This window comes from Hypanus sabinus, chromosome 10, assembly GCF_030144855.1.
Source record: "Hypanus sabinus isolate sHypSab1 chromosome 10, sHypSab1.hap1, whole genome shotgun sequence".
NCBI lineage: Eukaryota > Metazoa > Chordata > Chondrichthyes > Myliobatiformes > Dasyatidae > Hypanus > Hypanus sabinus.
This window is the reverse complement of record NC_082715.1, coordinates 159,771,363-159,787,775: the sequence shown is the minus strand read 5'-3', so window position 1 is coordinate 159,787,775 and position 16,413 is coordinate 159,771,363. Positions and strand designations below refer to the sequence as shown.

The window sequence follows — 16,413 nt, the reverse complement described above, 5'->3', positions numbered from 1 at the left end:
ATTCTGCTGTAGGTTTTCTATGTTTCTATGTATATAAATGTGGCGACTATTTTCTAAACGGAGAGAAAATCCAAAAATCTGAGATGCAAAAGGACTTGGGAGTCCTTCTGCAGAACACCCTGAAGGTTAACTTACAGGTCGAGTCAGTGGTGAGGAAGGTAAATGCCATGTTAGCATTCATTTCAAGAGGTCTAGAGCAGGGATGTGATGCTGAGGCTTTATAAGGCACTGGTGAGGCCTCACCTCGAGTATTGTGAACAGATTTGGGCTCCTTATCTATGAAAAGATGTGCTGGCATTGGAGAGGGTCCAGAGGAGGTTCACAAGGATGATTCTGGGAATGAAAGGGTTATCATATGAGGAATATTTGATGGCTCTGGGTCTGAACTCACTGGAGTTTAGAGAGATGAGGGGGGAGTCTCATTGAAACCTTTTGAATGCTGAAAGGCCTAGACAGAGTAGATATGGAAAGGATGTTTCTCATGGTGGGGGAGTCTAGGGTAAGAGGGCACAGCCTTGGGATAGAGTGGTGTCCATTGAAAACAGAGATGTGGAGGAATTTCTTTAGCCAACGAGTGGTGAATTTGGGGAATTTATTACCACAGGCAGCTGTGGAGGCCATGTTGTTGGGTTTATTTAAGGCAGAGATTGATAGGCATTAAAGGTTGTGGGGAGAAGGCCAGAGCATGGGGCTGGGGGGGGGGGGGGGGGGGGGGGAAGAAAAGAATCAGCCATGATTGAATGTCTGAGCAGACTCCCTGGGCCAAATGACTCAATTCTACTCTTGTGTCTTACGGTCTAAATTAAAGCACAATATTAGGAATATACTGATGTAGATTACAAATTAGTGAAGGTACATAAAACAATAGAGAGGAATAAAGGGTTACTAGTGCAGTGCAGAGGTGATCCCTGCTGAGGTTCCCAGTTGTTCACGATCTATATTAGTGATTTGCGTGAGGAGAGTAAAATGCAGATATCATGGTCTGTTGTGAATACTAAGCTGGGCGGCAGTGGGAGGTGCTAGAAGTCTGCTAAGATCCTTCAGGACAGTATGTTCAGGGAATGGGTAAGATGTAGCAGGTCATCTACTTGATCTTTTTTTATTTTCTGTAGGGGAAATGCAGCAAAGGTTCATTAAGTTGGTTCAAGGGATGTTAGGTTTGTAAGGTTGTAAGAAAATTGACGAGGCCTAAATTGGACAGTTGGACAGGTATGGGGATGGGAAAAGTTTAGAGGGATATAGGCTGAATTTGAGACAATGGGAGTAGCTTAGGTGGAAATCTTAGATGGTCGGCCTGGGTTAGTTGGGCTGTTTCTGTGCTATATAGCTCTATAAAGCTGTCAAGTCATACTGCACCGAAAGAGACCCTCGTGGCGATCTTACTGAAGCATGTATACTCAAATCTTGTGGGACACGATAGGTGGATTCAGAGATGAGTATTTTTCCGGTCAGTGATAAGTAGAATGTGACAATTCGATATGGTTCCTATCGTGGCACCAATTCAGGAAAAACATCATTGAGGTTTGGAATGGTCTTGGATCTGCTGCCTCCTGCTAATTGTCCATTCATGAGTGAATATGGCAGAATGCAGAACTTTGGTCCGTTCTTTCTATGATGCTTAGCTGTAATTGTTTGGTGGTACCTTTTGTGTGGCATTTTGGGTACTTAGGTTATAGTTGTGCATTCCAGATGCAGTTAGATCTTTACAGTGCAAGTCTTTCTGACCACAGTCTCAGGCAGCTCTTAGATGATCTGGTTATTTTATTTTCTGCCTTTTTTCTGGACTGTATGATATTCCTAGAGGCTCACCATGAAGGATTCCCAAACATTCTTCCCTGCTACTTCCTTCAGCATTGTCCCTAAGCTTGGTCTAACTTTGTGATCCCCCTTTGCCCCTTCACTCACTTACGTACAGGTCCCAGAATTCAAGACCGTCATCTCCCTTTAGGCCTCATCTTCTTCTTCCCAACAACCTGACTCAAACACAGGGCTCCAATAGCTAGACTCTGACTTGTTAAATTGTATACTATATTTCTGGCACAAATGTTACATGTCCCTTTTAAGACTATAACACATGAGAGCAGAATTAGGCCATTCAGCCCATTGAGCCTGCTCTGCCGTTCAAAGGTTTCAATGGTACATTTAATATCAGAAGTGTATGCAATATACATCCTGAAATGCTTTTTCTTCGGAACCATCCATGAAAACAGAGGATTGCCCCAAAGAGTGTTAGAACACCAAAGTCCCCCCATTCCCTCCTCCTATGCGTTAGCGGCAGCAAGCACCAATCTCCCCTTCCCCCCACCAGCAAAAAATAACATTGGCACCCGGCACCGAACACTCAAGCATGAGCAAAGCAACAGCACCTGACGAAGGGTCTCGGCCCGAAACGTTGACTGCTCATTTCCACGGATGCTGTCCGACCTGCTGAGTTCCTCCAGTGTGTTGTACGTGTAGCAAAGACACAGACTTGCAGTTATCCCAAAGACAGCGGTTTATCCGGTATTCAACATACCACAGTGTGTGTGTGTGTGTGTGTGTGTGTGCATGTCTCTCTCTCTCTCTCACACTCTCACTCTCACTCTCTCTCACTCTTCCCCCCCTTTAATAAAGGAGAAGGAGGTGTCTCTATTTTCAAAGGGACCGGGGAGACACAACAAAGAACTTGCAGGTTTACAATGTTAAAAGTCCGCTACATCACTTTTTTTCAAGCTCTGCATCCAAAGATCTGGAGTCTCTGGGCACACAGCCGCAGATATTCCAGCTCCTGTTATGACACACAGGTCTCCTGTTGTGACGCTGACCCTCGATCCACCTGTCTCCAGAGCTCTGAGATCCTGGGCTTCCAAAGCCAAGCCGAATACTTAGGCTGACCCCCTGGCGTGCCAAACAACAAAGTCGGGTTATGAAACCCCGAGAGTGGGTCCCATTCCCGCAACGAACCGTAGTCAGCTTGTAACTTCAGCTCAGGGTCTTCAAAAGAACCCTGAAAGGGAAAAATAGAGATATTGAAGATGGAAGTAGAGCTGTTCCCGAAGATGCAAGCAAAGGAGTTGCAGCTTAGCGCCAAAATCACTCTGCTCCATCAAAGGCTGATTGAACATCCCTCTCAATTCCATTCTCTTGCCTTCTATCCGTAACCTTTCACACCCTGATTAATCAAGAATTTATCAACCTCTGCTTTAAATATACCAAATGATTTGGCCCCCACAGCTGTCTGGCAGTGAATTCCACAGCTTCACCACTCACTAGCTAAAGAAATGTTTCTGTTCTGAATAGACGTTCCTGGATTGTTGAGGCTATGTCCTTTGGACTAGACTCCCCAGCTATAGGAAATATCCTCTCCACATCCATTCTACCTAGGCCTTTCAATATTCAATAGCTTTCAATGAGATACATCCTCAATCTTCTAAACTCTTGCATGCACCCTTTCGTTACTGGGATCATTCTCATGAACCTCCTGAACCCTCTCCGATGTCAGCACGTTCTTTCTGAAATACGGGGCCCAGAACTGCTCACAATATTGCAAGTGCAATCTGACCAATGCCTTAACAAGCCTCAGGATTATATCTTTGCTTTTGTGTTCTAGTCCTCTCGAAATGAATGCCAACATTGCATTTCCTTTCTTTACCACTGATGCAACCTGTAAATTGACGTTTAGTGAATTCTGCACGAGGGCTCTAAGTCACTTTGTACCTTCGATTTTTACATTTTCTCCCCATTTAGAAAATAGTCCATGCCTTTATTCCTTATGCCTAAGTGCATGACCTTGCAATTCCCGACATTACATGCCCTCTCTTTGACTTCCCCTGTCAGCCATGGTCCTTTCTTTAGAATATTTCTTCAACTTTGGAATGTACCTTTCCTGTGCCTTCTGAACTTCCCCAGAAACACCATCCATTGCTGTACTGTCATCGTCCCTGCTAGTGTCCCGTTCCAATCGAATTTGGCCAGCTCCTCTCTCATGCCTCTCTAATTCTCTTTACTCACCTGAAATTCTGATATATGTCATTTTGGCTTCTCTTTCTCAAACTGCAGGATGAATTCTATCATATTATTACGTCTTAAGGCTTCCTTTACTTTAAGCTCCCAAATCTAATCTGAGTCATTATATTATATCACCCAGTCCAGTATTGCTGATAACCTGGTGGGCTCAACCACAAGCTGCTTTAAAACTCATCTCATAGGCATTTTATAACTTCACTCTCTTGGGATCCAGTACCAGCCTTATTTTACATGCCTTTTCTATCTTCCATTGTTTAATTTGTAGCCCACATCCTGGCTACTGTTCAGAGGCCTGTCCCATCAGGGCCGTTTTACCCTTGCAGTTTCTTAACTCTACCCACAAGGATTCTACGTCTTCTGATCCTGTGTCACCTTCTTCTGAGGATTTGATTTCAATTGGGAGCCACGCCACCCACTCTGCCTACTACCTGCCTGTACTTTTGATACAATGTGCATCTTTGGATTTTAAGTTCCCAACTATAATCTTCTTTCAGCCACGATTCAGAGGTGCCCACAACATCATAGCTGTCGATCACTAATCATCTACCTTATTCCAAATACTACATGCATTCAAATATAACACCTTCAGTCCCGTATTCTTCACCCTTTTGGATTTTGGCCACCTGTTACACTGCAACCCACACCACTGACTGTCTATCATATGCTTGTCCTTCCCAAGTCTCACTACACACTGCCCATGCTTGTATTATCAACTGCCCCATCTTCAGCCCCTTCATTCTGTTTCCCATTCCCCTGCCAAATTAGTCTAAACCCTCCCCCGCAGCTCTGGCAAACCTTCCCTCAATGATACTGGTCATCTTCGGGTTGAGGTGTAACCTGTCCTTTTTGTACAGGTCACAGCTTCCCTGAGAAGAAATCCCAGTGATCCAGAAATATGAAACCCTGTCTCCTGTACAAATTCTTCAGCCACACATTCATCTGCCAAACCATCTTACTCTTCACTGGCAAGGAGGTCTTGCTTTTCAGCTTTCAGCTTAACCCCATATATTTTGTCTTCAGGACCTCCTCCCTTTTCCTACCTACGTGATTGGTACCAATATGTACCTCCCTGTTCAGAATGTTGTAGATCCAATCAGAGACATCCCTGACCCTGGCATCCGAAAGGTAACGTGTCCACAGAATCTGAATTCGACTCCTGTAATTATGGAATCCCCTGTTAGTACCAGCAGCAATAGATCACAAATGAGTCAAGTTTTAATGTTAAAACCACTATTTTTATCGGTATCTACTCAAAAATATAGAAAATTAAACGCAATAAACAGAAGTTAGCGGTGTTATGTGTGTGTGGCTCCCAAACTGTCAAGCTTAGGAACAGCTCTTAAAGTCTTAAGATGGCAAACTAGAAAGGTCCAGTAATCCACGGAGTAAGTGAGGGAGGGACTGGTAAATCCACATTAAAATGTAGAGAGGAGGCGATCATGAAGAATTCCACAGGTTCCACGCCGGGAAAACGAAGTAACAGTCGCCAAAGGTCTTATCCGTAGAGTTGTCCGGAAATCCACGTAGAAATATCCCAAGGTGGCGGTCACGGAATATACCCTAGCACAAGTGGTTACCACATAACGTACCTGAAACCAGGAAAGGGTTAACAAATGTGGTCGCCACAGGATACTCCAATAAAATCCATATATGGATCCTATGAAGTAACAGTCACACATCCAATGTGCACTGTGTGCTGTTAATGAACCCAATCCTTTGGGCATGGGAAAGTATCAGACTTTAGCCATCAACGTAGCAAGCTCCAGTCAGCAGTTTGTGGTCCAAAACTTACTTACTTACTGTCTGTCTCTCTGTCTCTCTCTCTTCCCCCTCTCTCCCTGTCCCCCTCCCCCTCCCTCCCTCTCTCTCCCTCCTCCCCACTCTCCTCCCTCCGAAAATCCCAGCGGTCTGTCGCAGCTTGTTATACTGACATCATAGTCCCGCCTCATCCAGGCGCTTTAAAGTGACGCCCACAGTAAACGAAACGGTAGTCATGTAACACTGCTGCACTCCTCCTCCATCCTTTCCTTCTGACCCATTCTCAGTGCACTAGCTATGTACTAACAGAGAAAAACAATTGCTAGAAACCTTATTACTTAGAACGTCTGTTGTGCTTACCCATGCCTGTTCTCGCCCAAGTCTGACCATTGGCCTTCTCCAACAATGGCCACTCCACTTACTCCTTCCTTTATCTGGCCCCATGCTGATTTCAGACTGCTCATGAGAGCCAAAAGCACCAGTATTTTTAACCCTTGTGCTGCGTTACCAATGAACAACCTCTTGTGCTGATTTCAGCCTGTTGAAATAGCTTCCAGCCCATTCCCAGATGCAAGGTGTTCGCTGTCAGGGAACACTTGCAAACCTGAGGAATTACACAGCTGAATTTTCAAAGTGGCACATGACTTTGAAATGTTTTTTCAGTGTTTGCTTTTGCACTGAGACTGGAAAAAGTGAGAAAACAAGTGTTTCACAAGGAAGCAAGAACCATGCATAAAGGGAATGAGAACGAAAGCAATGCTTCCAGTGGGGTGGAGACCAAGCGAATCCAGGTGAATGAGAGCAGAAGAGAAAATTATGTGTCGAGTGTTGCAGTTACTGAAAGTCTAAAATAAAAGATAATAAAATAGTCAACTTCTGTGAAAAGGAAAGAAAACATAAGCCAGCATTATAGGTTAGTTACCTTACCTTGGAACTACCCAGTGGTGAATCAAACTGGCCTTTTCCCTTTCATCCCCATCTGCTTTCACTTCTCAATTTTATGCCTTCAAGACAGATCAACTAGGATGATAAGGATTCATTATATCCTCTCGTATCTCAGCAACAGTGCCTCTGTCATCTTAATTGTCATGGTTTTTGTTTTATCATAAAGATTCCCATCGTGATAAATACATTTAGTCAAGTTCCGCTGTTAGAAATGTGATCCGTTTGGAGGTAGTTGGTGTTATCAGTGGATCATCCATCATGCTCTCCACAGGGGGATGGGGGCTTTGGCTGTGGTGGTCGCAGTGTAGAAGCTCCAGAGGAGATTCACAAAACTAGGACCAGGACTGGAAAATTTTACCTCTGAAGAAAGATTGTTTTGATCTGCGGTTCAGGAGACTGATTGTTGTGTATAATATTATAGGAGGGGAAGTGTGAGTAACTGAGCGTGAATAATTGTGAACACCAGAAATAAACACAAGTTTCTGCAGATGCTGGAAATCCAGAACAACACTCACAAAATGCTGGAGGAACTTAGCAGGTCTGGCAGTGTCTATAGAAATTAATAAACTGTCGATGGTTGAGGATGAGACCCTTCATCAGGACTGGATGTGAAGGGGGAAAATGGCAGAATAAGATCGTGTTTATGTTTAATAGTCAGTGCATGGAGGAAGGTGTATGATAGGCCGGTTACTCAACCCATTCTTAATGGACGTAAACTGACATCTCAAAACTTTGCATTGTTTGGAGTATGTGGTCCTCCTGTCATTGAGAAAAGAAATTGAGGTAGTGTTTGATTTTACATTAAAAAAAAACCATATATTTTTAAACAGGAGGAGTCAGCCGAGTGGCGGCAATTTCAAGCTGACCTCCAGACTGCTGTCGTCATTGCTAATGATATTAAATCTGAAGCACAAGAGGAGATCAGTGACCTACGGCGGAGACTACAGGAGTCAATGGAGAAATCCGAGAAGCTCACCAAAGAACTGGAGGAAGTGAAGGCACGCAAGTACGTGGGATGTTGTGATGTGATTTGGTACGTTGTATATTAGCTAGAACTGCGTCTCACTCTGGATGAATGCGGTGTGTCATTTTGTTCAATTAATTATTAATATTGGCACTTGTGAGGGGATTTTCAGACATCTGGGGGAAGCAGTATAGGGAGTAGAGGATGAGGGGGGTGAGAGAATCCTAAGCTGTTAGTTTGTGAATTTAGCAGCCAATGTAAGGAAGTTCAGGGAATGATTTTGAGAAATCTGGTAGATGCTTTTAAGTTTTTAAGTTATTTGCAAAAGTGGAAAAGTGGTAATGCAGCTAGTGGAACTGTTATTTCACAGCCCCAGCAACTCAGGTTGATCCTGATCTTCAGTTCTACCTCTGTGCAATCTGACGTCGCCCCTGTGATCAGCTGGGTTTCCCTGGATACTCCAGTTTATTCCCACGTTACAAATTAGGCTGGTTGTTAAGTTATAACTTTGAGATTCTACTCCTCACCTTTGATGTGTCTGTGAGGGGTAAAATCTCAGCCATAAAGTTTTGAGGCGTGGAACAAGGCCCTTTACCCCAACGGGCCCACACTGCCCAAGATAACCATCTAAGCTCGTCCTGTTTGTCCATGCTTGACTTAGATCCTTCTCAACTTTTTCCTTCCATATAACAATCCAAGTGTCTTGAAAATTTGTCTAATCAAACATTTCCTCTAACAGCTCATTCCATATACTTACTACCCTCTGTATATTCAAAAAATAGTTGCCCCTCAAGTCCCTATTAGATCTCTCCTCTGTGCTCTTTAGTTCTAGATTGCCTAATGCTGAGTGAAAGACTGAACACGTTCACTCTTTCTTTGCACGTCATGATTTTATACCTCTCCACAAGGTCATCTTTCATTTTCCTACACTTCAACAGAAAAAAACTCCTCGACTGTGGAGCTTCGCCTTTTAACTCATTCCGTCAAGTCATGGAAACGTCCTTGTGATTCTTATTTACACTTGTTCTAATAACATCTCTCCTCTAGCATTGTGATCAAAAAGGAAAACAATACTTCCAAGACTTGTACAATTCCAAACTTCAATACTCCTGTTCCTCCCTTAACCATGTCTCCGTGATGGCTAGAGTTTCGCAATCCCACATACCTATCCATTCCTGAGTTCCTCTGCCTTACCTGTAAGACTTCATGCATTGAAATAAATTAGATATATTCCTAAAGACTTGCATTACTCTCCCACTTCTACTGTCCTTTCAACTTGCTGCTAAAATCTGTTCCTTCATCTCTGTGTTGCTGTTAGAACACTAGAAACACTAGACGTTAACAACACAAATCTGTGCGCCAGAATATTGGCTTCCTCCTCCAGTTCAGGTAGAACAATACTCCAGTTGGAGTATTGTGCTCAGTTCTGGTCACCTCACTACAGGAAGGATGTGGAAACTATAGAAACAGTGCAGAGGAGATTTACAAGGATTGGGGAACATGCCCTATGAGAAGAGGTTGAGTGAACTCGGCCTTTTTTCTTAGGAGCAACGGAGGATGAGAGGTGACCTGACAGAGGTGTATAAGATGATGAGAGGCATTGATTGTGTGGACAGTCAGAGGCTCTTTCCCAGGGCTGAAATGGCTAACTCAAGAGGGCAGAGTTTTAAGGTGCTTGGAAGTAGGTACAGAGGAGATGTCAGGGGCAACATTTTTACGCAGAGAGTGGTGAGTGTGTGGAATGGGCTGCCGGCGATGGTGGTGAAGGCAGATATGATAGGGTCTTTAAAGAGACTCCTGGATAGGCACATGGAGCTTAGCAAAATAGAGGGCTATGGGCAACCCTAGGTAATTTCTAGAATAAGTACATGTTCAGCACAGCATTGTGGTCTGAAGGGCCTGTATTGTGCTATAGGTTTTCTATGCTTCTATAACCTTTTGTACAGGTCATCCCTACCCCAGAAGGGATTTAATTGGTCCAAATATCCTAATTCCTGCTCATATTTTTCAGCCCCACATTCACTTGCCATATACTTCTTATCCTTGCTAATATGTGGCACTGAAAGTAACCCAGAGATCAGTACCTTTGAGATCATACTTTTTAAACTGGTGGGGAAAGGTTGATGGTGTGAAGTAGCCCCCTTACAATGGAGGATTCCTTCAATAGGCAATGACTCAAGAAGGCAGCATCTATCATTAAGTACCCCGACCATCCAAGACATGACCTCTTCTTATTGCCACTATCAGGAGAAAGGTATAGAATCTTGAAGTGATGCATTAAATATTTTAGGAACAGCTGCTTCCCCTCCGCCGTCAGGTTTCTGAACAGACCATCACTTTTTTGCTCTCTTTTTACCCTTTTTTAAATTTCTTATTGTAACTTACTGTATTTTTTAAGTATTGTACTGTACTGCAGCCACAAAACAACAATTTCATGATATATGTTAGTGATAATAAACCTGATTTTGGAATTTAAGAATAAAATGAGTTTGGGTAAGATGAGTGTTGAAACAGTTGGTTGATATGAACTCAACAGGTGAAAGGCTCTCTTCCCATGGTCTGCACCTTTGTCACTAGGATTCTAATTACCAACATGGTAGGTGGGAATGGAGCTGATATATCTAGATTTTCTGAAGACCATTAATAAAGTGGAGAGAGATGTCAACACAGCATTTAACAGAGTGTGCCATCAGAGAGCCTTGTCGGTAGGATGGAATGGGAAATCTCTAGTGGCTGGGATCACAACTAGTATGGAATATAGTTGATGGAGGCTATTCATCCAAGCTGTTCCTCAGGATAATAGGCCCATCCCTCCCCACCATCAGTAGTATCTGCATCGGGGACCCCCACCCATCCGGGCTATGCAAATACCATTGGGTAGGAAGTACAGAAGTCTGAAATCTCTCACCACCAGATTCAAAAACATCTACTTCCCTTCAATCATTGTTATGGAAACAACCAGTATGACCTAAGTCACTACCTCAGTGTAGCAACACTATGACCAGATTTGCATTGTAAACGTAGAAAACCTACAGCACAATACAGGCCCTTCGGTTCACAAAGTTGTGCCGAACATGTCCCTACTTTAGCAAACAAGAGGAACTCTGCAGATGCTGGAAATTCAAGCAACACACACAAAATGCTGCCTGGCCTGCTGTGTTCCACTAGCATTTTTTCTGTGTTGCTTGAATGTCCCTACATTAGAAATTACTAGGGTTACCCATCGCCCTCTATTTTTTCAAGCTCGATGTACCTATCCAAAAGTCTCTTAAAAATCCTATCGTATCCGCCTCCACCATCGTTGTCAGCAGCCCCTTCCACGCGCTCACCACTCTCTGCATAAACAAACTTACCCCTGACATCTCCTCTGTACCTACCCAGCACCTTAAACCTGTGCCCACTTGTGGCAGCCATTTCAGCCCTGGGAAAAAGCCTCTGACTATCCACACGGTCAATGCTTCTTTGCCAATTTTAGTCATTTTATTCTAATTGTTTCTTTTTGTAAAAACTTTTTTTTCTTGTGAATACTTAGCTGATGCTATGTGATACTGCAAATTTCTCATTGCATTTCTACATGTACGTGTGCAGATGATAAACTTGATTTCGACTTTCACTTTGGACAACTACATTTAGCTGCTTCCTCAATAATCTTCTCTCTAATTGTTAATTGATTACAGCTCTGTTTACAGCTTTTCATAGAGTTGACACAATATTTGCCCAGATAGCTGCTTCATCAATAGTGTCTGGACTCCTTCATCACCATGTCCTTGATACATTGTGAAAAATGGCTGAAAGCTACATCTGGAGTTCCCTCCCTGTATGATACAGTTGATATCACACACACTACGTAGAGTCTCGAATACATGAAGTCACCCACAAGCAGAATTTCATATCAACAAACATTATTGAGAATAAAACAGTTTGTTGTTAAATGTCTGTTTGAAAAGCTACATGTTGATTTATAAACGAGAAAATTAATGGTATCAATAAATATGATCTTTAGGCAAGATGAAGAGCGAGGACGAATGTACAATTACATGAATGCTGTAGAGCGAGACCTTGCTGCTTTAAGACAAGGTATGGGCCTGAGTCGCAGATCATCCACGTCCTCTGAACCATCCCCAACCGTCAAAACGCTAATTAAATCCTTCGACAGTGCTTCCCAAGGTAACAAACATCTACTTGTAATTTAGTTTCTACTTTAAATTTAACAGAGGTACATTCTTTTAAAAAATTTATATCTGATTTTATTTATCTGATCTTTATTATAAAAATATTTTGAGCAATTGTGTTTCACATTTGAAGTTGTCATGATGACTAGTAGAAGTGAGGTTAGTAGATTTACTGCTGTGCAGAATAGTCGGCATCTTTTTAAATGGGTCCTTTGCTATGGGAACGTCGCACTCGCCACTTAGACATTTTGTTCATTTTACTTAGTTCCCTCCACAGCCTTAAAACAAACTCCTTGATGGTATGCCTGATATTCATTTGCTTCTAACAGGTATATGTCACTGTTAATTGCATGGTCCTACCCACAGTAACTGCACTCCTGCAATAATAAAGAACTTGACTTGAGCTTTGACCTTCTCATTGGGAGAAAATCCTTCCACTCACTGAATGTGGTTCGCATGGTGGATCGTCAGAAGCTGTTTCCTGTGTTCAGTGCATCCTGATGGCACCAGTAGCATGGTCATCCCCTGGGGAGTGAGTTTTAATATGTGTTCTAACACCAGAGCGATGGATCTTGGAGAGAAAGATGTCCTCTCCTTCCCCGACTCCTATCTGTTCTGCGATTTCCTCATATTCAACAGAGTATTACTAAAGGAAACCTCTGGGGGTGCTCCAGTGCCTTGAACAGTTCAGCACGGGAAAGGCTCTTCAGCCCAGCACCGAACATATTGCCGAAATAAACTAAATCCCTTCATGTTTATAATTCGTATCCCTCCATTCCCTGCGTCTATCTAAAGCATCCAAAATGCAGTTATATCTGCCTCTGCTACCATTTGTTTCAGGCACCTATTATTCTGCGTTTAAAAGCAAGTAGATAGATGATAGGCCACACATCCCCTCTCATCCAGACAGCATCCTGGTAAAACATCATCACTCTCTCCAAAGCCTTTCTATAATGGTGTAATCGGAATTGCACATAATACTCTAAACGCAGCCAGAACAAGCTACAATATGACTTCCTGGCCACTGTACAACCAAAGAAGGCAAGCATGCTATATGCTTCCTTTACAATCCTATCTAATTCACTTGGCCATTTTCAGTGAGCTAAGAAGCAGTCCCCAATGTCTGCCAGTACATCAATACTGTTAAGGATGCTCTGGTTAAGTGTGTACTTACCCCTTACTTTTGACTTGCCACCTCAGAATAGTTTGGATAAAACACCATTTGCATTTCTCTGATCACACCTGTAACTGAGCTATATCATGCTCTCTGCTTTGTTAGACCTCTACACTATGCACAACTCCACCAGTTTTCATGTTGTCTGCAGACATACAAACTCATCCATCTACATTGTCATCCAAGTCATTATATATTTCACAAACACAGACATGCCAGCACAGATCACACTGGTCATGGATCACAGATCACACTGGTCATGAATCACAGATCACTGTCATGGATCACAGATCAGTGTGGAGCACAGATCACTGTCATGGATCACAGATCACTGCTCATGGATCACAGATCACTGTCATGGATCACAGATCACTGTCATGGATCACAGATCACTGTCATGGAGCACAGATCACTGTCATGGATCACAGATCACTGTCATGGAGCACAGATCACTGTCATGGATCACAGATCACTGTCATGGATCACAGATCACTGTCATTGATCACAGATCACTGTCATGGATCATAGATCACTGTCATGGATCACAGATCACTGTCATTGATCACAGATCACTGTCATGGATCATAGATCACTGTCATGGAGCACAGATCGCTGTCATGGATCACAGATCACTGTCGTGGATCACAGATCACTGGTCATTGATCACAGATCACTGTCATGGAGCACAGATCGCTGTCATGGATCACAGATCACTGTGGATCCCAGATCACTGTCATGGATCCCAGATCACGGTCATGGATCACAGATCACTGTCATGGATCACAGATCACTGTCATGGATCACAGATCACTGTCATGGAGCACAGATCACTGTCATTGATCACAGATCACTGTCATGGATCACAGATCATTGTCATTGATCTCAGATCACTGTCGTGGATCACAGATCACTGTCATGGAGCACAGATCACTGTGGATCACAGATCATTGGTCATTGATCACAGATCACTGTCATGGATCACAGATCACTGTCATGGAGCACAGATCACTGTGGATCACAGATCACTGTCATGGATCAGAGATCACTGTGGATCACAGATTACTGTCATGGAGCACAGATCACTGGTCATGGATTGCAGATCACTGTCATGGATCGCATATCACTGTCATGGAGCGCAGATCACTGGTCATGGATCGCAGATCACTGTCATGGAGCGCAGATCACTGTCATGGATCGCAGATCACTGTGGGTCACAGATCACACTGGTCATGGAGCACAGATCACTGTCATGGATCACAGATCACAGTCATGGATGTCAGATCACTGGTCATGGACCACAGAACACTGTCATGGAGCACAGATCCCTGGTCATTGATCACAGATCACTGTCATGGAGCACAGATCACTGTAGATCACAGGTCACTGTCATGGAGCACAGATCACTGTCGTGGAGCACAGATCACTGTCATGGATCACGGATCACTGTCATGGATGTGAGATCACTGGTCATGGACCACAGATCACTGTCATGGAGCACAGATCACTGTCATTGATCACAGATCACTGTCATGGATCACAGATCATTGTCATTGATCTCAGATCACTGTCGTGGATCACAGATCACTGTCATGGAGCACAGATCACTGTGGATCACAGATCATTGGTCATTGATCACAGATCACTGTCATGGATCACAGATCACTGTCATGGAGCACAGATCACTGTGGATCACAGATCACTGTCATGGATCAGAGATCACTGTGGATCACAGATTACTGTCATGGAGCACAGATCACTGGTCATGCATTGCAGATCACTGTCATGGATCACAGATCACTGGTCATGGATCACAGATCACTGTGGATCACAGATCACTGTCATGGATCGCAGATCACTGGATCACAGATCAATGTCATGGATCACAGATCACTGTCATGGATCACAGATCACTGTCATGGATCTCAGATCACTGTGGATCACAGATCACTCATGGATCACACATCACTGTCATGAAGCACAGATCACTGGTCATGGATCGCAGATCACTGTCATGGAGCGCAGATCACTGTCATGGATCGGAGATCACAGATCACTGTCATGGATCTCAGATCACTGGATCACAGATCACTGTCATGGATCACAGATCACTGTGGATCCCAGATCACTGTCATGGATCACAGAGCACTGTCATGGAGCACAGATCACTGTCATGGATCACACATCACTGTCATGGATCACAGATCTCGGCAATGGACCACAGATCACTGCAATGGACCACAGATCAATGCCGTGGATCACAGATCACTGTGGATCACAGATCACTATCGTGGATCACAGATCGCTGTCGTGGATCACAGATCGCTGTCATGGAGCACAGATCGCTGTCATGGGTCACAGATCGCTGTCATGGATCACAGATCACTGTCATGGATCACAGGTCATTGATCACAGATCACTGTGGATCACAGATCACTGTCATGGATCACAGATCATTGGTCATTGATCACAGATCACTGTCATGGATCACAGATCCGTTGTCATTGATCTCAGATCACTGTGGATCACAGATCACTGTGGATCACTGATCACTGTCATGGATCACAGATCACTGTGGAACACAGATCACTGTCATGGATCAAAGATCACTGTCACGGATCACAGATCACTGTCACGGATCACACATCACTGTCACGGATCACAGATCACTGTGGATCACAGATCACTGTCATGGATCACAGATCACTGTAATGGAGCACAGATCACTGTCATGGATCACAGATCATTGGTCATTGATCACAGATCACTGTCATGGATCACAGATCACTGTGGATCACTGATCACTGTCATGGATCACAGATCACTGTGGAACACAGATCACTGTCAAAGATCACAGATTACTGTCACGGATCGCACATCACTGTCACGGATCACAGATCACTGTCATGGAGCACAGATCGCTGTCATGGGTCACAGATCGCTGTCATGGATCACAGATCACTGTGGATCCCAGATCACTGTCATGGATCACAGAGCACTGTCACGGAGCACAGCTCACTGTCATGGAGCACAGATCGCTGTCATGGGTCACAGATCGCTGTCATGGATCACAGATCACTGTGGATCACAGATCATTGGTCATTGATCACAGATCACTGTGGATCACAGATCACTGTCATGGATCACAGATCATTGGTCATTGATCACAGATCACTGTCATGGATCACAGATCACTGTGGATCACTGATCACTGTCATGGATCACAGATCACTGTGGAACACAGATCACTGTCATGGATCACACATCACTGTCACGGATCACAGATCACTGTGGATCACAGATCACTGTAATGGAGCACAGATAACTGTCATGGATCACAGATCATTGGTCATTGATCACAGATCACTGTCATGGATCACAGATCACTGTGGATCACT

At 43.8% G+C, this 16,413-nt stretch overlaps 1 protein-coding gene across 8 annotated transcripts in view; it reads left to right on the top strand.

The window, feature by feature from the left end:
* Positions 1-16,413, top strand: part of specc1la (sperm antigen with calponin homology and coiled-coil domains 1-like a) — a 283,895-nt gene that overhangs the window by 124,151 nt on the left and 143,331 nt on the right. For 6 of the 8 annotated variants that reach the window (XM_059983332.1, XM_059983329.1, XM_059983327.1 and 3 more), the window contains 2 exons: positions 7,539-7,741; positions 11,676-11,839. In XM_059983332.1, the coding sequence (XP_059839315.1) occupies positions 7,539-7,741; positions 11,676-11,839 (367 nt within the window). The remainder of the gene's footprint in view (positions 1-7,538; positions 7,742-11,675; positions 11,840-16,413) is intronic. The other 2 variants (XM_059983331.1, XM_059983330.1) reach the window with 1 other exon arrangement.